General features: G+C 36.3%; 2 protein-coding genes across 2 annotated transcripts; both read right to left on the reverse strand.

Moving 5' to 3' along the window:
- Positions 1-2,386: 2,386 nt before the first annotated feature.
- Positions 2,387-12,027, reverse strand: LOTGIDRAFT_144654 (hypothetical protein; the record flags this gene model as incomplete). Its single annotated transcript, XM_009055790.1, has 3 exons — positions 2,387-2,690; positions 3,174-3,351; positions 11,928-12,027. Coding segments are annotated over 3 exons (582 nt in total), but the record flags the coding sequence as incomplete, so codon positions are not given.
- Positions 12,028-12,415: 388 nt separating this feature from the next.
- On the reverse strand, positions 12,416-23,915 carry LOTGIDRAFT_175173 (hypothetical protein; the record flags this gene model as incomplete). Its single annotated transcript, XM_009055791.1, has 9 exons — positions 12,416-12,465; positions 17,070-17,221; positions 18,072-18,442; positions 18,908-19,083; positions 20,079-20,320; positions 21,053-21,203; positions 21,679-21,812; positions 22,268-22,400; positions 23,897-23,915. 9 exons carry the CDS (start codon positions 23,913-23,915, stop codon positions 12,416-12,418), a joined length of 1,428 nt encoding a protein of 475 aa, XP_009054039.1.
- Between the last annotated feature and the right edge of the window lie 3,324 nt (positions 23,916-27,239).

Below are 27,239 nucleotides of genomic sequence, written 5' to 3' on the forward strand. Positions count from 1 at the left end.
ACCATTGATGTGACACGATATTACTAAACCACCATTGATGTGACACGATAGTAGTGAGCCATCATTGATGTGATACGATAGTAGTGAGCTATCATTGAAGTGACACGATAGTAGTGAGCCATCATTGATGTGGCACGATAGTAGTGGGCCATCATTGATGTGATACGATATTAGTGAGCCATCATTGATGTGATACGATAGTAGTAAGCTATCATTGATGTGACATGATAGTAGTGAGCTATAATTGATGTGGCACGATAGTAGTGGGCCATCATTGATGTGATACGATAGTAGTGAACCACCATTGATGTGACACGATAGTAGTGAGCCATCATTGATGTGATACGATAGTAGTGGGCTATCATTGATGTGGCACGATAGTAATGGGCCATCATTGATGTCGCACGAAAGTAGTGGGCCATCATTGATGTGATACGATAGTAGTGAGCTATCATTGATGTGGCACGATAGTAGTGGGCCATCATTGATGTGATACGATAGTAGTGAACCACCATTGATGTGATACGATATTAGTGAGCCACCATTGATGTGATACGATAGTAGTGGGCCATCATTGATGTGATACGATGTTAGTGAGCCACCATTGATGTGACATGATAGTAGTGGGCCATCATTGATGTGATACGATAGTAGTGAACCACCATTGATGTGATACGATAGTGTTGAGCAATCATTGATGTGGCACCATAGTAGTGAACCAACATTGATGTGACACGATATTAGTGAGCCACCATTGATGTGACACGATAGTAGTGAGCCACCATTGATGTGGCACGATAGTAGTAAGCCATCATTGGTGTGACACGATATTAGTGAGCCACCATTGATGTGACACGATAGTAGTGAGCCACCATTGATGTGGCACAATATTAGTGAACCACCATTGATGTGACACGATATTAGTGAACCACCATTGATGTGGCACAATATTAGTGAACCACCATTGATGTGACACGATTGTAGTGAGCCATCATTGATGTGATACGATTGTAGTGAGCTATTATTGATGTGACACGATAGTAGTGAGCCATCATTGATGTGACGATAGAAGTGAGCCATCATTGATGTGATACGATAGTAGTGAGCCATCATTGATGTGATACGATTGCAGTGAGCTATTATTGATGTGATACGATAGTAATGAGCCATCATTGATGTTATACGATTGTAGTGAGTTATCATTGATGTGACACGATAGTGGTGAGCCATCATTGATGTGACGATAGAAGTGAGCCATGTCAGATGTGGCGCCAGGCAGGGTATGTCTACTCTTCTGACACCTGATACCACTTTTCATTATGAAATACTTACTCACTTATTATTGATATATTTCCTCATGTGAAAACTGCATTTGCTGATTCCAATATTTCGCCAATATGTTGTTTGGATTTCGGGTTTCGTTAAGCGATTCGGATCGTTAGTAGCCTACTTGGTTTATTTATTCAATAATGTCGGTTGAGCCTCTCATAATACTTTTCATAACATAATTGTATCCTATAACATGAATGGCAAAACTGTTCAAAGGGGGGAATATCAAATAGAGTTTACAACCTGTAGCAAAATTTAAACATCACTAATGTGTAGTCCTGTAAACACTGAACCTATTTACTGTCTGCAACAGAGGGTTGGAGACATGTACTATTATCATGGAAAACCGCACACCTTTCGAGTTCCGGAACCTCTCACAGCTATAGCTATACCAGAAACCCCACTTGAAAAATCCTCCAATAGATTAGACTAGAGGGGTTTGTGGGGTAAAAAGCGTGTTGTTTTGTTTTTTAAAATATGAATTGTAACATCCATGTCTAGTTAGAAACATCCAGCCTCTGATGAATAATTTAACAGTTGTCGGCTTGATTAGTCAGAATAATATGACATATTAACTGGTGATTTTTCACACCCCCGAAGATGCGTTTTTTTCAATGACTGTACAGTAGTGTTGGGCATCATCGTAACTTTCGTTTTGTTAGTATCACACGTGACTCCATGACCTTTTGAAATTTAGCAGGTTTAAATGACGGATGCGAGATAAATTTCGATAACAAAAGGGGAAAAAATAATCTAACTGAACTATTATTCATTTTTCCAAACATATCTGGGCTTTTGCAGATCCGAGTATCAAAATAGGTTTAAAACCCGCGCACCTGCGAAGATGCGGAAAGTCAAAATCTGTCCAAATATCTAACAGGCTGGAATAGAGACAGATGTTTCGGTCTAATCAATATCAAGTTTTATACCTAGATCTGCATTTCATTGCCATGTTGAAACTTTTAATATTTCTGCATGAATTGATTTCGAATAATTTACCCCTTGCTTGTATTTGTATACTGCTCACAAAGATATACATATATATCATATATAAAGCCTAATTGACAGTCACATCACAGTACGATATGAGAATGATATCACTTTCTTTCAGAAATTCTTTAATGGCAGACCCGGTCAGTATTCCCAACTCATGCTCTCGGTCACGTGACTTGCTGAAGTCATCTGGTCCATCTCCACAACCACCTTCACCAATGGTCTGATAACCCGGATGTACCATTAGTTCACATACAGGGTTATTGCCCATGTCACATTCAGTAAATGCTGTTGTAATGATAGAATGTAGACGCTCTAGATTCATATTACTTCCCATGGTACTCAAACCAACAAACCCATCCGGTGACCTGAAACATTAGACCAATCAGAACAAAAATCCTTTGAAAAGAAAGATGGTATATTTGTTGAGTACAGTGACAACAAATTTTTGTCAGTTTGCCAGTTGGGAAAGACGCAGATTGGTGGGCTGATATTTGTTCAGATATGACAATTATCTTAATACGAAGATGGGAAAATCAGGCTACTCGATTTGCACCCCGGAAACCCGGATATATCAACTGCACAAGACTGGAAGGATCTCCAACGTGCAGCCTGTGCAGTTGGTAATGGAAAAGAAGAATTGGGGTTTTAAAGGGATTATCAATTTCTTACAATTTTAAATGTATCGAAAGCACTGATAGCACCGATTTGCACCATTCCAATTTTCAGTCAGAAGTCTGTGGTTCCTGCAATTCTACAAAAATAAGGGTTGACGACACTTATCGCAAAATAAGACTACTCGGGATTAGTGACGTCACCAAGTGAGTCAAAAGTATATATATATGTCTCACCAAATTCCATGTTGTTTATAAACAGGCTTGGATATTTGAGCTTCTTTGGCTTTTAAAATCAGGAAATTCTTCAAATCTTCTGACATATGATCCATAGTTTCCATATGAAGTTCAGCGCATTGTCTGGTATACTTGATATTATATTCTTGGAGAACCTGACTGTAGCTCTCTCGAATATCTGTAACAAGAGAAGTGTCGAATAATGTTTCTTAATTGTCTGCATCCCATCTCATGCTGTCGACAAGAGTTTCGGATATAAAAATCTGCATCATGAAATTGGTGTATAATCCTAGACTAATATACGGGTCTTAACTTTAACCGACATTAACAAGGAGGATATGATATAATTTTGAGGTGAACAATGGAGGCTCAAACACAGCCAAAATATTCAAATAACCGTTTAGATTTATTACCGAGACAACCGCCACTTGTCATTCATTCTTCAGAATGCATCATATAAAGGTCACATTTTCAAAATAGTTAATCTTCGACGACAAGGAGAAACCAAACCCTTGACCCCATGTGCTTCACATTAAACAAATAATAAAAGATAGCTTGCCAGGCAAGGTAATATACGCCCACTGGCAGCTTTGATTTTAAATAAATATATTTGGCAGTACAGTAACAATTACCAGTATGATATATTCAACTTTCACACATACACTTCTTTTGAACGTTTTGGGACGATAGGAAATAATATTACCAAGTTTGTTTCGTAAAAATCAGACAAGGGCTGTGCCTTCTGCAGTGTTTACGTACTAAAAATTAAACGCGTTTTCAAGAACAAGGCCAATAACTCTTACTAAATATTTTTCGATTTTTCTGATTTTCAATAGAGTTTATCCTTTGGTGATAACAAACACTCATGCCAAGTTTCGTCAACATCTGTCAAAAACTGTGCCTTCTGGAGTGTTTACGGGCTAAAATTTGAACGCGTTACAAGAACAAGGGCAATAACCATACACCCTATTTTTAGTTTCTTCTGATTTTCAATAGGGTTCATCCTTGGGTGATTACGAACACTCACACCAAGTTTCGCCAAAATCCATCGAGAATTGTGTCTTCTAGAATGTTTACGAGCTAAACATTGAACGCGTTTTAAAGAACAAGGGCAATAACTCATACTAAATATTTTTCGATTCTTCTGATTTTCAATAGCGTTCTTCCTTGGGTGATTACGAACACTCATACCAAGTTTTGTCAAAATCCATCTTGTAGAGTGTTTACGAGCAATTGTGGACGGACCGACGGACGTTACATGGGTGACGACAATATACGCCCCCCCCCATCCCCCATTTCATGTGGGCGTATAAAAATTAGAAATGAATCAGTGTAAAAAAACAATTACAATGGTCCCTATCTGATGAATGATATAGTCTAATCGAGTATAAAAAAACATAAGCGATAGGTGTAATAGGAGAAGGGTTATATAGGCGCATACCTTTCCCCAGTCCTTTTCATGTTAATGTGAATAAGATTCTATAGAAAAAAACCGATTAGGGTTAGATTTCAATGTGAATCGATTTGCAAGATGAGCTAATTTATGGGGGCACAGGTATTTTTAGAGAATAGCCCCGCATCCGTCGTACTAGCAACATAAACACATAGAAGTCAAAGTCACAGAAAGTTCGTAATGTGCAAAATAAATGACAGCCACCACACTTCTGTGCTGTTCCTTGACAGAATCGTGCATAATTCTGACTAAAATCCCTCACTTTTGAAACAACGACTCTTCTTACAATGATGTATTTGAAATGCACCTAGACCCCCATATGTCTCGTTCTAACTCGGATTGCCCTACTGCCTAGAAATAGAGAACTGCCTGGATAGATAAAAATAGAACATTACATATTTCATGTTCAAGATTTACAGTCAACACCAATACGATCAGGTAAGTTTTTTGCTATTTTCCGGAATTAAATTAAATTAAATAAAATTTATAATTTGATTAAAATTAGATTTAAATAAAAAGATCCGATTTGAACTAATATATTCCCGTCGGTGCTTTCACTGTGATATTTTCTTTCCCGTTTGGGTTACTTATCGGGAAAAACAAAAGTGAAGCAAATGCTTATTAATATTTTGGGCCGAATACATAAAACATAGCATGAGCTTATAAGGTAGAGCTGTTAGAAAAGCAAAAGTAAAAACAATTGCTAATTAACCTATAAATAATAAAACGCTGTAACTTTTGTCTGGATGTAAGGTGTTTTTCTGCTGGTTAAGATTTGTTATGAGTTTAGTAATTTTGCTGTGTTGCATAGGCGTACGGGCCGAAGACCTGAGGGGACTCCGATCACCGAAGGCGCGAAAACACTACCTGTCTGTCCCGACAAAATAATATACCTATGGGCCTAGGGTGCAGATTGACTTAACGAGAAGACAACTGTCGGGGTTGAGATTTCAAATACGAAAGATCACAGTCGCAGCCTGGTTTGGAAAATCTTAGGTGGTCCTCCCGATGAAACATTTTGTAAATTTAAATTGATTTGGTAGTTGTTCAAATATTTCAAGAATGTAAACATAAGCAACTGACTGCAAACTACGATTTTTGAGTCAGTATGCTCCGACCAGTTAACGTAAAGATAGTCCAGTTACACAAGTGGCGGACCAACTTTCTGGACAGGTAGACATCTGTTGGGAAAGAGATTTCAAGTACTAAAGCAAAACTGCCATGGAGGTTCTGACCCTAAAGAAACTTTTTTAAACATATAAATTGATTTCGTACATTCTGACAAACATCTGGGGCAAAAAAGCAAAATAATCATATTGTGGATTTTCTAATAAAAGAAGGACAAAATAATGTAACCTCACTGGCCCCGCCACTGAGTTGCACCTAAGTTTTGTCAGGAGCAATGTCAACCTGATATCGTTTTATAGTATACATGTAACAAACTAATACCCTAAACGCTAACACAATATAATTTAAGCGGTTCACATCTTTTGTGATCTCGTTTTAGAGTATACATTAAACATAAAACTGCATAAGGTTAATATTAGCCCTGTACAAATTCACAAGGACGTTTTATATTACAGTACTCACAATAAGATCGAAACTGTTATGCTCACTAGCCAACCACTCGTAAACACGATAACACTGTACCGCTTTTGAATGAAAAACTATCTAGTCCAACTACCTAGTCCAACTACCTAGCATATTTATATAACTTTATGAGATACAAAAGGCTTACCATTTGTGAATAAAAACTTGAACGTGACGATCACAGTCGAAGTGTGAAATTTGAATGTCAAGCTGCTACTTAGGAGCTTGCAAAACTGACAGAAAATGCTTCTTACACTAATGAAAAGGCTGGGTTTATGTATATATGGGGGACGAGCATTTGCCGATTCTTCAGCAAGATCTTTAATATCCAGCTTTCGCTTTTTCTTGATTTTCACGGAGGCAAATTCTTTGGTTTTATGAATGCAGAAGTATGGAAAAGCCCAGAAAAAGCAAATACTAGGTTTTAAATATATCTAAATATCTTTTTTCGATGGGCTATAAAACCTGAAGTTGATTTTTTTCAGCCAATATCAGCATATCTAGAGATAGCTGATGTCCAGGACATTCTACACTGAAGTACAAGATGATTGAAATTCAAACGGGCATAAAAAATTTAAAGTTGATAATCAAAATTCTGTTCCCAACAAGTTTTAAATAAAGTATCAAGGTTTTTGATATACACCGAAATGATACAATTCGGATAAAAAACAAAATAGCGAACTTATTGAGATAACGGCGCATGCGTCACTTCCGGGTTGAATTATTTCTTCTTGGGTGATTCAAATTATGTATTATAGATAATCTGTACTGTTTTTGTCAACATTTGTGAATTACACCGGAAGCAGGGTCGCCCAACATAATTTTGAGAAGCTGGAAGTTCTCACGCCCAAACCGGAATGTTGATGAGCAGTTTTCTTTGTATCGCCCTTATGTCTTTATCCTATAAATTTCAGATCGATCTCATAATACGCACTGAAGTCGAAAATTTCAAAATTTTGCATGCAAATCTTTTTCTCTATAAATTTTTCAAAATTTTCAATTTGTTCAATTGCATCCGATAAATCTTATTACAAAGCATCTAATAAAGAAAACCCGAGGTAAATCGGTCCATCAATAAGCTTACACCCTCCAAACAAATGTTTTGTACATTATGCAATATGTCACTTCCGGTTTAGCAAAAAATTTCAGTTAGCATATTCATTTTCTATTCCAGCTCATTTAAAGATCTCGAGAAAAAGCAAAAATACTTTACCATTTTCAGTTTGAGCTAGAGACGTTCTCGAAAAAAAAGAAAAAACAGAATCGATTGCATAACAAACCGTGACAAATCGATTAAATTTTAACCCGAATAGATAAATCGATTTGCCACGCAATTATAATTTAATACTAGTTTTTAATACAATGTTCTATTTTTTCAGAATGAACTGGTATTTAGTGGGAATTTTGTTTCTGGTGATTAACGCGATGTGTTGTTCGGCTGCTAACTGCAGTCAACAGGAAACAACTTGTGAGTTCTGGATGGTAATTGACATGGCCTTAACTATGATGAGTGATAAGCAAGCTGTATATTCTTCTGACGGAAAACTCTATCAGTGGAATGATACGCTGAAGCTAAAGCCTATAGATCTGGAAAGAGTCATCACTGCCGACGGCTGGGAGACACCGCGTCTTGTTATTGTAGCCAATGGTACTATGCCAGGTCCATCCATCGACGTTTATGAAGGACAAGAGGTGATTGTCCATGTGACAAACAAACTTTCCAGCGAATCAACATCAATTCATTGGCACGGTCTCTACCAAAAAGGTACTCCATGGATGGACGGTGTGGGGTATGTGAGTCACTGTCCGATAGGTCCAGGACATACATTTAGCTACAAGTTTATAGCTCAGCCCACCGGATCATTTATCTACCATGCCCACACTGGAGCCCAAAGGACCATGGGCCTTTATGGACCACTGGTTGTCAAGAAACGTCTAACTATAGAACCAATGGAAGAATATTTTGCGATCGTCTCTGATTGGAATCACGACTGGGATTCGAGTGTGAGTTACTTAAAGATGATAAATGGAATTTTTACCGATCGGGTCCCCTACCAAACAACATCATCTATTGACGGCGCTCAGTTCAGCAGATTTCGGTTCGATTCTGGTTTGATTAATGGTAAAGGTCGGGTTTTGGCAGGAAATTTAAAAGGAAACGAGGCACCATTAAACGTATTTAATGTGTCTGAAGGTAGTCAATACCGATTTCGGTGGGCAAACGCAGGCAACATTTATCCTTTCCGAGTTCAAATCGATCAACATGATATAACAGTTGTTAGCGCCGATGGTTATGATTTAAAGCCAGTTACTGGTGATGCCTTTATAGTGAGTCCTGGAGAGAGGTTTGATTTCATAATAACAGCAAGTCAACCCGTAGCCAACTATTGGATTCGTGCAATCACTCTAGAGGCTGGTGTAGAACATACAACTGTGGCTATTTTACGTTATTTGGGGGCTCCGGAGGCCGACCCTACGTCTGAAGCGAGAGATTGTACAAATAATGTCAGATGCTTGGTTTTTAATTGTCCCTTTCAATATTTCCCACAGAACCATTATACCGATTGTTACACAATGGACAAATTCAGATCTATGGAAGAGTCATCAATTCGTAACGCTAATGAAGAACCAGTAGAAATTTTTTTGAACTTTGCCTTTCCTGGAAACATTACATACCGACCTGGATCTGTAAATGGACGGGCGTTTGAGGGACCCACTGTTTCAGCCCAAACACAGCCTCAGGACCTAGGAGAATTCATGTGTAATGAGGAGGAATGTGGTGACCAGAAAGTGTGCGAGTGTATGCATTCCGTTAACTTACACTCTAACAAATTGTATCAAATTGTTTTGACCAATATGGGCAAAGGCAAAGGCTGGGCACACCCGGTTCATATGCACGGCCATGGCTTCGACGTGGTAAAAATGGGTTACAGCACTTACGATAACAAAACTGGTAAAATTCTCGAAGAGAACATGGACATAGATTGTGGGGGCGGTGTTTCCCGATCCGAGAGCTATTGTAACAATCCTAAATGGACTGACGAAAATCTTTCTGGAAACAATGTACCTGGGCTAGAACTGACCAACCCACCTCGTAAAGATACGATTATCGTGCCAACTGGTGGTTATGTAATATTAAGAATCAGGGCCGATAACCCTGGAGTATGGTTCATGCATTGTCACATTGAACTTCACAATCTTAACGGAATGGCTTTACTACTGAACGAATCGTTTGTCGAGCAACCCAACCCCCCGCCTGGATTTCCCACGTGTGGAAGCTACGTGACAGGTGGTAAAGTCAGCGGTGCTGATAGGCAAGGTATGTAAATTAATGTAAATTAACGAATGCTCCACAACTGCTTCTGACGTGTATTTCGGATATAATATCCTATGTATAAGAACAATAGGTCTATATCTGCAGAATGACCTCTCGTGCTAGTCCTGAGACACTTGATGCCACTATCATTTCGTATAAACTACCTGGCTATAGCGACTGGGTTTTCCAACTAGACAGGCTTTTTTGCAAATTGCTCTACCCTTTTCCAATTCATCTTTTGGTCTACGGAATTCGGAAATCTCACACCAACTTCAAACGACAAGTGATCTCAAATCTTCAAAAATTCCACAATGTTAAAATTGTTTGTTTTTTTACTTTCAGCTTCAGCTGGTAACCGACTGCTCTGGATTTTACTGTCTTTTTGCTTAATTTTGACTAACAATCAACTATTTATGTCAACGTTTGATAGTTAACATACAGTCGGGTGATTCTCGTCACCGTATAGGATAATGGCAAAGGCAAACAGCTGGATATTATAGTTCTTGCTTAAGAATGCTTTTCCCTCAATATACATAAACCCTTAGTGGAAGAGGCATTTGCTGTCAGATTTGCAAGCTCCTATATAGCAGCTTGACAATGGGACAATACAGCTGCCCATAACTCACTTAGCAACGTTTAATATCATCTGGGAAGTTCTATCAATTTAGCTCAGATAGCAATAGAAAAAGCTAGTGTAGCAAAAGATTATTAAAAGGATATTTAGCAGTTGCTTTTACTTTTGCTTTTTCTAACAGCTTCACTAAGCCCATGCTATGTTTTATGCCCAATAGCTCGAACATTAAAAATGGTGTTTGTTCGGAATGTGTCTTTTGGATTATTTCGATTACTCGCCTTTTCGAAAAAAATTGTATTTTAAAAACCTTTGATTTCGTCTTAATATTTCGTAACTGGTATAATCTCGACTATCGGGTCATTTTTATAAATTGCCAAACTCGATATATGTATGTAATATGTAAAATGTTTATAATTTCGCTAATTATGCCCATTATTTTCTAGATGTGTATTTGAATGTTTGTGTGACTTTCAATTATTGTTTTTATTTTTATACTCATATTTGTATTTAATATTACTATATAAATATTTTTCGCTATTTAAAGGACCATATATTATTGTCCCTTTTAATTGTTAAATTGAATGTTTTTAGCGTCTGTGTGATAATCTACAGAGGATAGAACTCACAGATAGATTGGACTCTCGATTGCTAGCGCGCTGAAACATAGCGATTACCCCCTCTCCAGGGGTACAGAATACTGTATTCGCACTAGAGCTGGGAACAGCGACACAAGGCAACTGTCTTGTTTCGTCCCTAACTCATATATTAGGACAGACTCGATTCGGCGCAATATTGTCTAACCAATGTTATATATGTATATGTAACCAATGGACTATATGTAGCTGCTTATAGTTAGACATTTTAATGCTTGAAAATAAACCTTGATTTATCTGGTTGAATATTTATCTAGCATCTTGGGGTTCCGGTTCTGGAATTGTTGTGCCGGGTGTAGCTGCAGTTGAGATTCGGGTGGTGCTGTATTCGAGGTTTCCGGCACGAATAAGCCACTTTTCAGCTTGAAACAGATCCACATCAACTCTACCGTATTGCAGTTCCAATTCACGGATTAACGCCCATAAAGGATTGGTGTAGGCAAAATAGTAAAAAATATATACTCCCTGACGTCTAGATGTTTAGAGAAGTTAAAACCTTTCCTCTCCTATTCCATTCTGGTGCATTCCAAAAACATATATTGTCTCCCCTGATTATGACGTGACAGAAACAACCAAGGTCGAGAACGGACGACCGCAATGGTGTAAAATGAAACACATCGACTGCATTTTGCAACATCGTAATAAAATATATACCCACCACTTTCTTCTACTATCGAGAACAGTGTTTGTTTCTTTGTTACGAACCTTCTCTTTTCCAAATTAATTCATTGTGGCTACTCTGTGGTGGAGCAGTTTATTTTTTAACGTCATGTCTACATAAATTTCACCCATTTTTAGCTAGTTTTTGAGACTTTGGACCATGTTAAAATCCAAACGTCGCATGAATTTAATGTTGGTATCCATTCGAAGCTGAACCATTAATACTCCCACCAAGACATTACTGGATATTCTGCAATGTCTCTGTGTCACACGGTACCAAAATACAGTCGAGGGGTAGAACAGAATAGGGAGATTACAGAATTGTACGAAGGAGGCAAAATCAAAATCTATTTGATCAATCAAATGACTAAAACACTAAAATTATTATTGTTTTATTTTTCAAGTTTAAGTGAAATGTTGCCAGGTCCTTCAAATTCTAAATTCCTAAACTTCAGGCGAGAACACAATGGGAATCAAGAGGGAATGAAAGGCTACCAAATGATCTTACCTGTAACATGAACATGTTGATGACCATCAATATAAGTAGGAAATTGTCCCGTCAGCTCTTTATACTTTTCAATCTGTCTTCTCATTTCTAACTTCACCTGATCAAAATAACAAAATTATCAAATTTCTCTGATACAATTCAGATAAAACTCCATTCATTTCATTTTCATTTTGATACAATTCAGTGATGGAATTTCGTTTTTACCATTACGTATGCTAAAACCTGTGATTTGCTTGTAAAATATATTTGTATACGCAACAAACACAACTTACTCTGTATGTGTCTATGATCACCTACGTACTTTCTGTGTACCCCATTGCTCAAACTTATGAAATTTGTGCGATCGAAAATTATGAGCACTGTAGTATTTTTATTCGCAACTAAATGCAACTGGTGATCGCTCAGGTGAGGGCAACCTACTCTACGTGTGTCTGAGACTATAATCTGCGTGCTAGTTGTATACCTCAATCTACAAAACATATTAGTACTTATGATCTTATGCGTTTTAAATCCCCTTTACTCTGTTCAGGCCCATGTCCTGTATATATCACTATGCATCTCTGAAGCAGATCTAGGAACATTATACACTACCTCATTTCTATTTATTAGTCCTTTCTGTACACTTTCATCAAATCCGTCTTTACCAAGAAAATACCCATCTTTACCCAATAAACTAGAAACTTCATTCTTCGGTGACAGTGGGTTTCCTTCCGTGATATTCAAATGGAGCCCTTTAAAGATATTGCTCACGATTCTTAAGATTCAGGCAATTAGAATATTGCCCGATTCCAGCGTACCTAAACCTAAAAACATAATAGGCCCCCTACTGTTATGATTTTCAAAATGTGTTCGTTGTTATATTCAGTGTATTCTATGAGAATATTATATAATCCTCCAATATAATGTAATATTATTTTATCAATAAAACGTATAAAGTTCCACTAGATATTGCTGTCAATAGGGCTACGGTTGCAGATCACACTGGTGTGCATGGAATGCACCTAGACGAATCGACCTGAATATGGACAAATCGACAGGAACAATCGTCATACAATGTGCAGTGTGTAATACAGTGGCGGCACCAATGGGGGTACAGGGGTACGCTTTTGCCAAAAGCTATGTGTGGCTGGTGATTGCGACACTTTGACAGAGTGGCCGCATTTTGAATTCAGCCTCAACAGTTGTCCTCTCATTGATTCAGTCTGCTCCCTTGACCCTTGTCTAGGGATGATTTCACTGATTAACCTTGTGTTTTCTTCCAGAAAACAACAACTCTTCGTGATACTAATTATGCCTTACACTCGAACCGGCGTGAACTTCGTCCAGTGTATTTTGGGGGCGTTGTCAATTTCAACTCACCAATGAATTTCAAAGGAATACCATTTTCCTTTGCCTGGATGACAGCGTCTGCTGTGTGCACAGCATTTACCATCATAGACGTGGTTGTCACAATTCCATTTAAAAAGGCTTCCACAATTCCCTTATTTCTGTCTTTACTGTAACCAAAATCGTCAGCAGTTACGATAAGTTGTTTCATGATGTTGTGTCGTGTTAATAAACCGGGTTGAAGTTTTCTTGCATATACATTACCATACAGGTTCAAGTTTTGGACTATTCGACCAGACAAACCGACCAAGTCAATTCCAGAAGTTCTTGAAATCCTGAAACACAGAATCATTGTCCATTTTGCTTACGTTGTGTACGCTGGGTATTCGATAAATTGAGACCGATTATCGATGGCAAACTATCAATCAATAATCGATTAATAACCGAAATATTTCAATTTAGAAACTCTGTAAATGCCGTACTAAATTAAAAACTTGCCAAAATTCTTTTTTTCCATGGATTATTTTTTGCGTCATAGAAGTATAGGCCTGTTAAAGCCTATTGTGGGTGACTTTATTCAAAGGGAAGAAATTACTACTTGTTAACGGGTACAATGGAGAAAATGTAACTTTGCCATAATATTCGACTATGAAATTTGATAATCGATAATCGAAATCATAGATTCCTATAGCGACGATAATCGATTATTTCGATCATTTTACCCAGCTCTAGTCACCTCTTCAAAGTCGTTGTTTAAACCCGAGAGGTGTAGAATAGGCTGCAAAATGTTCCAGAAATATTCAAAAAGAATTACAGAAAATAATTCAATTCCTAATACTTCCCAACCCCGTCCGCGTATGCGTCACTGACCGAGATAATAGAGATAATGTCTAAATGACCAATGAAGGGTTTGGCTATTGAGAATTCACCATGTGTTAGCATCAAGAAGTCAGGCCTATCTCATTTCGGAACGTGTCTGTTAGTAGTCGTCATTCAAGATGTTGAAATTAATACTCATAACCCTGGTCGTTACTGGTATGTTGTCTTAATACTCCCTAATACGTAATGATCAGTTTTATTAATTTGCAATTTAATCTATTTTTGCTTTAAAGTTGGGTTTCCTTATTTTTTAGAGTCAAATTGAGCAAACTATTTGATTTTTTTGTGTTTCTTATGAATTATTATGTATTCTTAATCATATCAGTATGTTCTTATTGCATATAATTAAACCAATCATGGATTTTCATGTATGTACAGTATGGATAATCTAAAAAAAAAAAGACTTTTTGACCTTTCTTGATCGGTAAATCATAGGAACTCTTCTAGTAATTTTCTTCTAATTTAGCTAATTATGAATTATATATAGACTTGTGAGATAAACTGGTATTTTCCAAGTCATTAGAACACCTCTACTTTCTATTTATATAAGTATTAGCATTTTCATTTTCAAAAATGAAAATAAGGGAACCCATCTTTAAAGATTCATCCTGATTTCATTGATTTAAATTAATGAGAACTGAAGAACAAAATCTAGCGAAAAGTAACCATTGCCGTATCTGAAAGTTTAAACTCAAAGTACATTTTTTAAAAAATGAATTATATTAAGGAAGGCTCAATTATTCAGTCTTGAAGTAGAATTCTATAATTGTATGGGTACTAAGAGAGCAAATAGATTTATATTGCTGGTCAGCCATAAAAGCGTAATTACGTATTACATTCTAATCATTAAAACAACATTTTCCTTCCAGTATGTTTCAGTCAGAACGTAGACTTTAATAAGGTCTGTTCCTTCATAACTCGAGTAGATTGTTCTACATTCGCTAATAAAACCTTGTGTGCTACTGACCATATAACATACAGATCAGAGTAAGTAGACATACTAACAGGCATATAGTCAACTCAATATGATCTACACTAGCTTTTGAGACACTTTTAAGAATTGAAATCTGATTTTCAGTTGGCATACAATAGAGTAAAAAGCCGATTTAAACCAGCAAAAATAACAAATCATGGTCGTAATTATCATCCTTCAAAGCAGTTATTACATACTATGACGCTCTTGATCGAATATGTCTTTACTTAGTACTAGGTTTTGTTTTCATAAAGGAATACTGACAATGTGAATTCTGATAGATCTTATGACATATAGGTATAATGTTATTTTGATGGAGACGATTAAGTTATTTACATTGCAAGTAAACGAATTAGCAGAAAATGAACCAGGGTCATGGCATTTTGATGTTTAACAATCGGTGTGATACTTCTTGACTCCTGATAACAGTCATTGTATGAAAAATCTCGTGACTTTACAGGGCATAAAAATATCTTTTAATCGTTTTGTTATGACAGATTTTGCGAGCTTTACATAACTATTGCAAGCACATATCTTTTTCTCCAGATGTGATTTCTCTAAAGCTCACTGTGTTGACAAAGACCTCCATATGTCTCACTATGGTGAATGTAAGGACCAGACCGTCCGACCAATAGTAGGCGGTGAAACAGCATCGTATCTCTTCTTCTGTACAAATCTCCACCATTCTCATTGTGGTACTGATGTGGAAATGGTTTGTGGATCTGACGGTAACACCTACTTTAATTTGTAAGTACGGCTTTTTTTCGACAAGTCAATTTAAATATGAAAGTAAACCAACCTTCTTCCAACCTATACCAGTTACTACCCCTACTCTCAAAGATCACGGCCACTCCCTTTTTTTGACATTAAAATGAGTGAATAATAGAAATAGGTGATATAGATATAGGAAAGTTGTAAGGAAAGTTTTACGTCCTATGCTTCGTATTATTTTTTTATAATTAGATTTCTAGCAATGAAATATCCCAATGGCCATTTAAACCATTATTAATCTATTTCATTTGGAGATTCTGTTCACCTGCAATATTATAGTGTAGAAAGCTCAATAAAACCATTCATGGCCATCTTTTAATACCGATCTTCGTCAATATCTTGATATAACTGCAGCCGAATGTTTGATATATATTTGTAATTTTGTACCCCTTTCATGAAATTTCTGGTATAAGTTGATTTTATAATGAGCCCCTATTCTTAATTTATTTGATTTATTCCCTGTATTTATTGCAGGTGTTTATTTGAGAAGGCTAAGTGTTTAAATAGTACATTAACCATTGGATCATATCAAGGTTGTGTGTAGATGTCTGAATAATAATAATAATAATAACTATAATAAACATTTATTAATAGAACAAGAAAATAATTCTTCTTATTCACTTTGGAGGGAATGGGGTAAAAAGTTCTTCACTCTTTCACCTCTTTTCTTGTTGTCCTTGTCTTATAGGATTGGTGCATTATTGTCGAAAGCTTAACTTAAAATGATTTTAGTTGTTCAGATATCTGATTAGTTAATCACTAAAATCGAATGGTGTACCCCTTCTTCACAGATATAGAGGTTTTAAACCTTCGTCCAATTATCAAATCCATTATACATTTACAAATTTCGAAAGATAGAAATTCTGTAGGTGCGGAAGATCACATACAAAGCATTTTATTTCCTTTGATTTAAATTACATACATAAATTAATTAATACAAAGTGGATATATTGGATCCTGGAGATATGAATCACATAGAATCTGGCAAAAAATGGAAAACAATTAGTTTCGATAACACACCTTCGATCAGGTATTTATATATGAGGATTTTAAATTTCCTCTTTTAGTTACCAGTATTATATTTCAATTTAAAACTGGCGCAAATCGGAGTTTCGTTTCGTCTGTTTCTTTCCCTGTATTGAAAACCTCTCCATTATCTAAGTCAGCACAATGACCTATAAATACATCTCCACCCGGTAGGCAATACCATGGATCTTGTGTCTCCGTTATCCAGTTCATCAATGTATTTCGTAAATCGTTAAAGACTGGTTGATAGGAGCTGTTATAAGCAAGGTTAGTCAGTTCGTAAGGATCAGCAACAAAATCAAAAAGCTCCCATTCTGTTCTGAAATAATAATTTAATTATTTAATGAAAAATTTGCTTTAAAGATGTGGCGATCGTCGTTCAGCCAAGTAACTTCAAAGGAGATGCAGTAGTGGTGCCAGGGGTGTACTAAAAATGATTTTCACCCTAAATTGTACCCCCACTTATGTGTCAGAATCGATTCGGTTTTTCCAAAAATTTTCTTGGTTAAACCTCTCAGACGATCCTTGGGATGCTTTAGACAATACACCTCCAGAGATTCGACAATTTTAAATTCAGTCCCGACAGTTGACCTTCCAGTCTGTCCCCCATTTGTACCTCGTTCTCTGGAGACTGGCGCCGCCGCTGAAATATCTTATCCTAGCAAATCGACCTATTTCATGTGAGAGGGTCTCAGTTGATATTTGCCCATAGAAAAAACTTTATATTCATATTCTAAAATATGTTGGTTAGTCGTTTTAAAAATCACGTGATATCATGAAACAAGGTAGTGTTGACGAGAGGATGTATTTCAACATTTTGATTGCGTGATTGAATTAAATTACAATGTTAATGCACGACGCTGTTTGATCAAATACGATTTATAGAAGACCTTCAGATCATGACTGGTGAGTAAAATACATGTTATCAATATGTTAGCAATATGTATTGTATTGTAAATGTAAATGCTGATTGCAATAAATCAAAATCAAATCAATCCACAGAAAATGAAAATGAAACGTAACATGTAGATTTGCATCGTTGACAAAAATGATCAAAAGTCACTTTGTCTCGTTAGACGCCAATTGACTCCACTATCTGGCACTTTATTACCTGATACCTTTAACCCCATAAGTAACCTTAGCCAATGTAAAAACCTTAAATAAAATACCTATGATAATATTGGTCCAGTGTTTTAAACCAGTTTGTTGGCTGGCCAGATGCTGAACGGTTCAATAAATCTTGATATGTGGACGCTCCAAATAGATCAGTAGCGATACCATATGGAGCATGGTAGTTGAGATTATGTATCAATCGGTACTGTTTCGTTCTGATCACTCTCATAGGATAATACATCGTAACTTCGTGAAAATTATGACTGGAATATACAGTGGTGTAGTCATGTGTGTTAGGGTTATCTACAGCTTGCCATAATGATTTACCAGTTAGTCTCACTCTACCAGAACTATTGTGGTAATTGATATCAAACCAGTCTAAAACCGTCGGGGTTATGTCCATGTTACTAGCTAAGGCTTCTGTTTGCTGACAATATAAGAGTAATATATATCAAAACCTTGAATGACGAAACGAGTTTTTTTTTTACGCAAAGGTTCATCAATTTACATTGTCGTCATCTGGTAAAGTGGAATAAAATATCTAATTGTCTGAGTATTGTCCAATCAAAATTGGCCCTGTTGTATTGGGATTAACATTTCAGCCAATCAAAACTCGTTGTGACGCCTTGTTCAGGAAGTAATTACTTTGGATTATTTACTTGGAAGGATTGTGTTCTTCTATTATATCGACATCAGACCAAACTTTCGTTCCGTTTTTATTAGCTTTTATTCTTAATGTAGCCAGTTATGGCATAACGACGGACCTCTTGAACATTCATCCGTTTGTGTCTGTTTCCTTACCATGCAATCGAGCGTTTCAGCAAGAAAAAATGTTATAACTGTCAATGCATTGTCAGTCACTCGTGAGTCACTACAAGAAACAATGTTATACCTGTCCCCAGCTTTGTTTATGTAGAGGTGAAGAGACCATGAAGGGTTCCATCATGCCTGATTCATACAAGTTAGTTTTAGCATTAGGAAACGGTATACCATTATCAGAGGAGTACAATATCATAGTATTGTCCATAAATCCAGCATTGGATAATTCTTTCATAAACAAACCTATTCCTGAAATATATCCAAAATGATTATCAGTAATACGATACGATACGATACGATACGATCCAATACGATACGATAAGTTAAACACATCACATCACAACACAACACGAGATCAGAACTATCCTGTCTTGTTGATAATTGCAGAACTGATTAAATCGGAAGTTTGGCATATCGGCCATAATTAGAATCATGTCCTTTCCTATTTAGTCACCATGATGATGGTAAACAGTGTCTTTTGCCTGACCTTAACCCCGTGAAATTGGAATAACTCAGTCATTAGCGCGTTGGATTGTCGTCTGCTATATAGTAGATTAGCCATTAGGTGCCGTGGTTTCCAATCCTCCTCACGATAAGAAAAATTCTGATGACTGTGCCTGTGCTTTCGAAAGTCGGCTTCTTGAAGGGGTCAACAACTTTTTAACTGCATGTGTAAACGTCAATACTCCCCTCTAACTCTGGGTTGGAACACTGTCTATTTGTGAAAGTGGAATGGCTCATTAAGTCATTAGATTGTCTGCTAGGCGATAAGGTACCGTGGGATCGAATCCTCCTCACGGTAAGAACAATTCTGATGCCTGCATCTGTGCTTTCGAGCGTCGGCCCTTTGTTGGCTTTCGTCCCCTAATACCTAACTAAGGGAAATATAGTACTAGGGCTACTTTTTTCCATCTTTTACACTATAAATAACGAAATGAGAAAGTGGCCTGTCAAGGCAACTATTACTTCCGCTGAAGATTCGACGGCACAATTTCTGAACAATCTTAAAGCGACATTTAGAGGTAGATATCAAATTAAATAGATAGAGTATTATTTTTCACAACGTTTAAACAATTTACATCGTCATCATTAGGTGAAATTAAACACGACGAAGAATATTGAGAGGTGGGGTGCAAGTAATTATTATTTTTGCAATTCGCAGCTGCCCATGACCTTCAACCCAGCTCATATCCAAATGAGTAACTAGCCAACGATAATCCCCACGGAATTTCTTTCATACTTACCCTGGTCCATGCGACTTAAAGTCTTGTACATATTAGCTAAATCTTGTCTGGCGGTGGCAGTATTTGGTATGAAATATGGTACCTCTAAGCTAGCCGGATCATAATAAGTAGGGTTCCAGTCTGGTATTACACCGTTACCGGGTCGACCATCACCAAAATTTTCACAAAACTCCCCGAGCTTGTTCTGTCCCACCACACCACATCGATGGGGGTCGAAAAATCCAATGTACAAAAGAAATGGTCTAGAATATTGAAAATGGTTTTTCTTATTCTTTTAGTGTCAAATTAAGCAAACTATGTCTATAACTGGTGTTTTTAATGGATTATCATGTATTCTTAATCATATAATTATTTTCTTATTGCATATAATAAGGAGTTTTAACCAATCATAAATGTCCGTGAATTTATAGTCTGGATAAACAAAAAAAGGATTTTTTGACCTTTCTTGATCGGTCAATTATTGGAATTCTGCTGGAAATTCTCTTCTTATTTAGCTAATTATGAATTAATTATGGACATGCGAGAAAAACTGGTATTTTTTCAAGTCATTAGAACACTTCTACGTTATATTGATATAAGTATTAGCATTTTCATTTCCATAAAATAAATAAGGGAACCCATCTTTAAGACAGATATGAAATGAATCAATAAGGTCTTACCAATTTTTGTTTTGGCATAAAAAAGTATTAATTTGTATCAAAGTTGTATACTTATGCAATGACTAACATACTTTTTTTTTCAGATCAGTATATATCTACAGTAGCTTCCATCTTCTCATTGTTAAGCTTTAACCGTCAAATACCTTGACTTCAATTTGCACCTTTACTGTATCACAAACGTTTGTAAATGTATAGCGTTTGATTGTAATGTACGACCCCCCTCCCTCCCTCCCTCGCAGTTCGTAATAGCTCGATATTGTGAAGATAGGTGACTCGATGTTTTGTTTATTGATGAACATCACAGCACATACAGACCTTGTATCGTTATTAGAGAGAAATTCTTGAATCTTTAGTTTCATAAATGTTATGTTTCTACCAACTTGATTCAGGCTATTATTTTCTTCTGTTTGTTCATAATCAAATTTATATACGTAGTCTGGTCCCACGTGCTTCTTACCCACAATACCTAAGGAAGTAATATTATATTCATACAGTCCTGGGTTTTTATCATCAATGCAAAGCAATATTTTATTAATTTCAACATAAACCCAAACTAGTAAATATGAAATTTTTCCGGAATTCAAACATGATGAGAGGTCCATGATCTGTAAAGAGGTTTTTCAGTGAGATATTCGCGCCTGTTGCAATTCCACTAAACGTTTTATGACTTAGCTGTCGCCAAGAACTTAGACATTATAAGCATCTTTTTCGATAGTAAAGTCATAAAACGCTTTGATTGAGTGGAAATGCAAGTACCACAAACGTCTGACTGAAAATTGGAATGTTGAAAATCAATGCTATCATTGTCTGCAATTCATATAAAAAATCTGGATCATCTCTTTACTTTTACTTGTTGAATGATATCAATTCCTTGCTTGCATATACCGGATTAACTTAGATCCATTTTCCACAGTCGCCTTGTCAAAATGACTAATTCTTACCTGTCCTGATCCCATGGTCTCCCAGAATTACTGGTAAACTCCGGATATCATCAAAGGAGTTAAAGTGATGTGGATTATGGTGCAGGCCATACATTCCATTTTGGTGTTGTGGTATACCCGTCAATATCACCGACCTAAACAATGTAAAAGGAGACCCACACTTATTTTAATGAAGGTTAATGATGAATAACAATTTTCTGCAGTGTGTATCATATTACTTACTCATTTTCACTTTCCAACTGCTAAGTGTTGAATTACTTATCATTGAGTTCTTAAAATATTTGTGCTTTGAGCCTCCCTTAACAACTAGTTCTGACAGATCATTAACAGGCAACAAATTGCTTAAAAGAGGGTCTCTGCTTGAATGCATGTGTTTAAAACACATTTCCCGGTGGAGGAGGCCCAACCCAATGCACTCCACGAGCCTCCACTCATCTATTTTTGCAACTGTATCCCACAAGTCTCCAGTGTTCGCAAGACACTGGTAATACATGACACGTTTGATTGGTTAACAATATAGTGTCATGTCTTTCGTTATATTCTTAACGGAATTAATTCATATGGCGTTCATTAATTTAAGTATTCTTACCTACTCGGTGAACAGCTACTAACGGAAGTAAAACCATGTTTAAAAACCAGGCTTTTTGCAGCTAGCTGATCAAAATTAGGTGACTTTATATCTCGATTTCCATAAGCTGACATCTGAAGTCCGGCATCGTCACCTATCCGATGTAATTAAAAAGCAAATAGAAATCCATGTAAAGGAAAAGCGAGTAAGATGAAGGACAAACGAATAAGGTGAAGGACAAACGAATAAGGATAAGGAAAAAGGTGAAGGACGTGTCAGTACGATGATGGTCAAGTCAATTAGTTGGAGAACAAGTCAGTAAGGTACGTCACGAAGGGGACGGAAACATTAGTAAGGGAAATACAAATCGACAAATTGATAAGGTGGAGGACAAATCGGTAAAGTGAAGGACAAATTAGTAATGTAAAGGACAAGTCAGTAAGATTAAGGGCCCATCAGTAAATTGGAGAACAAATCAGTAAGGCGAGGACAAAATCTGTAAGCTGAACAACGAATCAATGAGTGAACGACAAATCAGTAAGATGAAGAACAAATCAAGTTGAGGAAAGCATCAGTGGAGTGAAAGGCAAATCAGTGAGGTGAAGGGCAAGTCAGTGAGGTGAAGGACAACATTATTAAGGTGAAAGACAAATCAGCAAATTGAAGGACAAGTCAGTGAGGTGAAGGACAAAATTATTAAGGTGAAAGACAAATCAGCAAGATGAAGGGCAAGTCAGTGAGGTGAAGGGCAAGTCAGTGAGGTGAAGAACAAAATTATTAAGGTGAAAAACAAATCAGCAAGATGAAGGGCAAATCAGTGAGGTGAAGGGCAAGTCAGTGAGGTGAAGGACAACATTATTAAGGTGAAAGACAAATCAGCAAATTGAAGGACAAGTCAGTGAGGTGAAGAACAAAATTATTAAGGTGAAAAACAAATCAGCAAGATGAAGGGCAAGTCAGTGAGGTGAAAGACAAAATTATTAAGGTGAAAAACAAATCAGCAAGATGAAGGACAAGTCCGTAAGGTGAACGACAAAATTATTAAGGTGAAAAACAAATCAGCAAGATGAAGGACAAATCGGTAAGGTGAATGACAAATTGGTACATTGAAGAACAAATCAGTAAGGTAAAGTACAAAAGGTAAAGGTCATTCCGGTATGATGAAGGACAAATGAGTATGGTGAAAAAAGTAAGGATAGAGACGGTTTTAAGGTTAAAGAAAACCAGTAAGTTGAAGAAAAATTAGTAAGATGAAGGGCATATCTGTAAGGTGGAGGACAAATCGATAAGATAAACACAAATAAGAACTTTTCAATTATTTAATGCATCATACCTATTATTACCAGGGCGTTCGTTCTTCCCGGGTCAAATTTAGATTTGGCTTCATAACCAATTATAACAATCCAAAAACAAATGAAAAATAGCACCCTTTCCACCGAAGAAGACTTCATAACAAGAAATTTGACTGTATGTTTAATATTAAATTAGGAAACACGACACGAGCTTAGTATGTCATCACTTATCAAACCTCGATAACATTATGATAACTTAAGATAATTTAATGACGTATTTAAACTGAAATCTAATATGTAACCTAATTTATAGCGCTTATTTAGACGGTCTACCCTGAAAGTTCCTCTGGCGTTTTACAACATATCATGAACGGCATCAGTTGTTTGCCGGAACTATGTCTATATTGTCACGTGATTCTGGTATTTCAAACATCCGAGGCTGGTCGTTCTGAACTACAAGTGTTTGGAAACAAAAACAAAGAAAACAAAACATTCGTAAGACTTCAAACTGATAATATAATGCATAAGTGGCCAACCGATAGTTAAAATACAGCTTTTAATGCATAAGTTAGTATCAGTATGATCTTCCTTTGGCTCTTAGATGTACGGTGGCTCACATACGACATCTTTCACTTTTTTATTATGATTTAAAAACGTTACTTTTCACCCAGATGATAATTATTTTCACCTAGGTCATAATTATTTCCACCTAAGTGAAAATTAGGTGATAAATCCTGTAATTTTGAATTAAAAACTTGAATTTCCTGCTAGGTGATAATTCAATGAATCTTGAAAGGAAAGTGTAAAAGTACAGGGGTACGCATCTTTACAGTGGTTAAGGTATAACGAACTGCGTCTTTTACCTTAACAACAATAACCACCGTTCTCGTATTACGGAATTCAGCGATTTTATGGATTGTACGCCAGTGAATACGGCCCTTGACGTAGGCATTGTGGCTTATTAATTACTACAGTCCTTATCGAGGGCTCTGATTGGCTGTATTCACTGGCGTAGAATCTAATAAATAACCGTATTTACAGACTTCCTTATACAAGAAGACGAAGTTCATTGACCATTGTGAATATGAAGGGAACAGGCACACGGAGATTACCACGTGTACTTCGTAATTTATTACTTACACGTGTATATAAACTTTACTTTGTGATGTGAAAACCTATTAAGATAATGTTTTGCTTTTAAAGAAGTCATTAAGTTCAATATATATTCATGAAGCAAGGTTGCAGCCCTAATCTCAACATCTCAAAACGAGGGGAATGTCCTCTTATTGTATTGTATAGTCATTTTCTCTGCTATCGATTGACGTTCTGTCCTTGCATTTCTCACATAACAGATGTTCTGACACATTTAAAATAAAAATTACATATGGAGATAAAATTCGTCCTGGCAGAAATGACATATGTCAACATAATAAACCATAGTACTTGATAACGCCTGTCAAATCGTTGTTTTTTTTTCTCTACAAAGCCACAACATATTACAGAATACTGTTTATAAGATATTTAGAAATATGAATAAAAAAAGAATTCAAGATATATGGATATACTATTTCTAACACTTATTAACTCTATACCATACAAATATAACGCAAACAAGACATTTGCATCCGTATTTTATTATCGCGCACTCTGCATAAACTGTAATAGAGACAGTAGATTTTGCAAGACGTTAAATATACATTTGTGGTTAATCACCTATATTCAGTCGCATTTTGCAATTTTTGAAATTTTTTCCGAATTATTTTGTTTTTCGTCTGATTTGATCTAAATGGTACAGTCAATTCGTTTTTATCACTTCCGGTTTACACGGGAAATAGATTTTCACTTCCGTTTGACTCATTTTCGGTGTACTTGAAAGATGTCAACAAAATGCATGCTGATCGGTAGCCAAATATATGACTAAATAACGCCCGGACCAGACGAGATTCGGCCACCATTTTCAGTTTGCTAGAATTTGTCATATTTCATTGAGAGAAACCGGCTTGCCCGATTTTAATAATTTTTGGTGTCAATTGAAAGAGCAAAAAATTAATGAAAAATAAACGATTTCGCTTTTGCGTTTTTACAATTTGCAAGTTTTAAAGCACATATTCATTACATTGACCTTTGATAACCTCGGCTATCAGGTGATATTTTGATATTTAAAGTCAGACACATAGAAATTTGCAACTTTGGACGTGACTTAATTCACTTAAAGGGCTATTTTGTCAGATTCTTAAGGTGCTTTTAGTGTTATTTCTTACGATGCATAAAAAAAGATTTTTAATTTTAAAATTTGATTTTGTGATACCTGGATTTTTTTCGTTATTTTAGTACTTTTTGAATAAATTACCATTTATTACAATTAGAAGCTTCAAATCTTGAACATAACTAGACATTGTTGGCAAACGTCCAATCAAGGGGGCAGTTTCGGTAACACCCTCCCCTCACAGAAAACTTTGTGAATTGTAACGCATTACAGTGGAACTCTCTATAGAGTTATTGCTATCTTTATTGCTGCCGAGGACGCCCATTGGAAGCCTGGAAACACGATTTTCTGAATTCTGGGGACCTCCTTTAGAAAATTTTAGAGAATTTGAATCCCTGAAACGAGATTTCCTGACATTTCCTGGCGAATTCAAGGTTTATTTGTATAGGGACTGTGGGACCACCACAAGAAAATTTGGGGAATTAGACGCTTGGAAACGCAAATTCCTGACATTTCCCAGCGAATTTAAGGTTCAAGAATATTTGTATTGGGTCTGAGGGATCTCGCCTAGAACATTTGAGAATTAGACGCCCGAAATACTTGATTTATTTACCATTTACTAGATTCCCGATTTTAAATGCACCGGGGTTGAAAATTAACAGGCTAGAAGTTCCAAAATATCCAAATACCATAGGATAAGGTCTCGCGCCACGTTCAGGTTGTTTACAGTTCTAGTTTATACTGAAAATGTACAAATTAAGTTTTTAAAGTATATCCTTAATCTACCTAATTACGCATGCTCATCAGCAGTCTTGGGCGAAAGTGGCCGATATCCAATGCATACTATTTATTTTGTGAAATCTATTAAATACTGGTTAAAATTGTTAACATCGGATGATGCAAGGCTGCCTAAACAAGTATATAAAATGCTGTACAACCTTGGTAGAAGTAACTGATCATCACGGATAAGATATCTATTGTTCCGATACGGATTTAGGTATGCCTGGATCTCACAAACTGTGATTTTAAACAATTTATATATTTGTTCAAACAGAGAATACAGGATACGAGCATCCAAGAATGGCATGAAAACATCCACAGTAATAGTAAATGGCAAAATTATTCACAATATAAAATTAATTTAGAGCCTGAATCGTATTTGACAAATATATTCTTGTATTATAAATATAAAACCATATTATGTAAATTTAGAACAGGATGTCATAACCTAATGGTATGAAAGGGTAAATGGAAAAACGCTCCATACAATGAAAGGGTATGCAAGCTGTGCAATGTGAATAGCGTTGAAGATGAGTTCCATTTTGTAGTCAAATGTCCTGTTTATAATCATGTACAATAACTATATATTAGCCAATATATCAATATCCCTTGTCACCAAACTCTTATAAACCTAATGTCCACCAAACGTCAGAAAATTATACTCAATGTTTCAAAATATATTTATATTGCGATGAACCACAGAAGTGAACCTTTA

This window comes from Lottia gigantea, assembly GCF_000327385.1.
Source record: "Lottia gigantea unplaced genomic scaffold LOTGIsca_250, whole genome shotgun sequence".
Lineage (NCBI taxonomy): Eukaryota > Metazoa > Mollusca > Gastropoda > Lottiidae > Lottia > Lottia gigantea.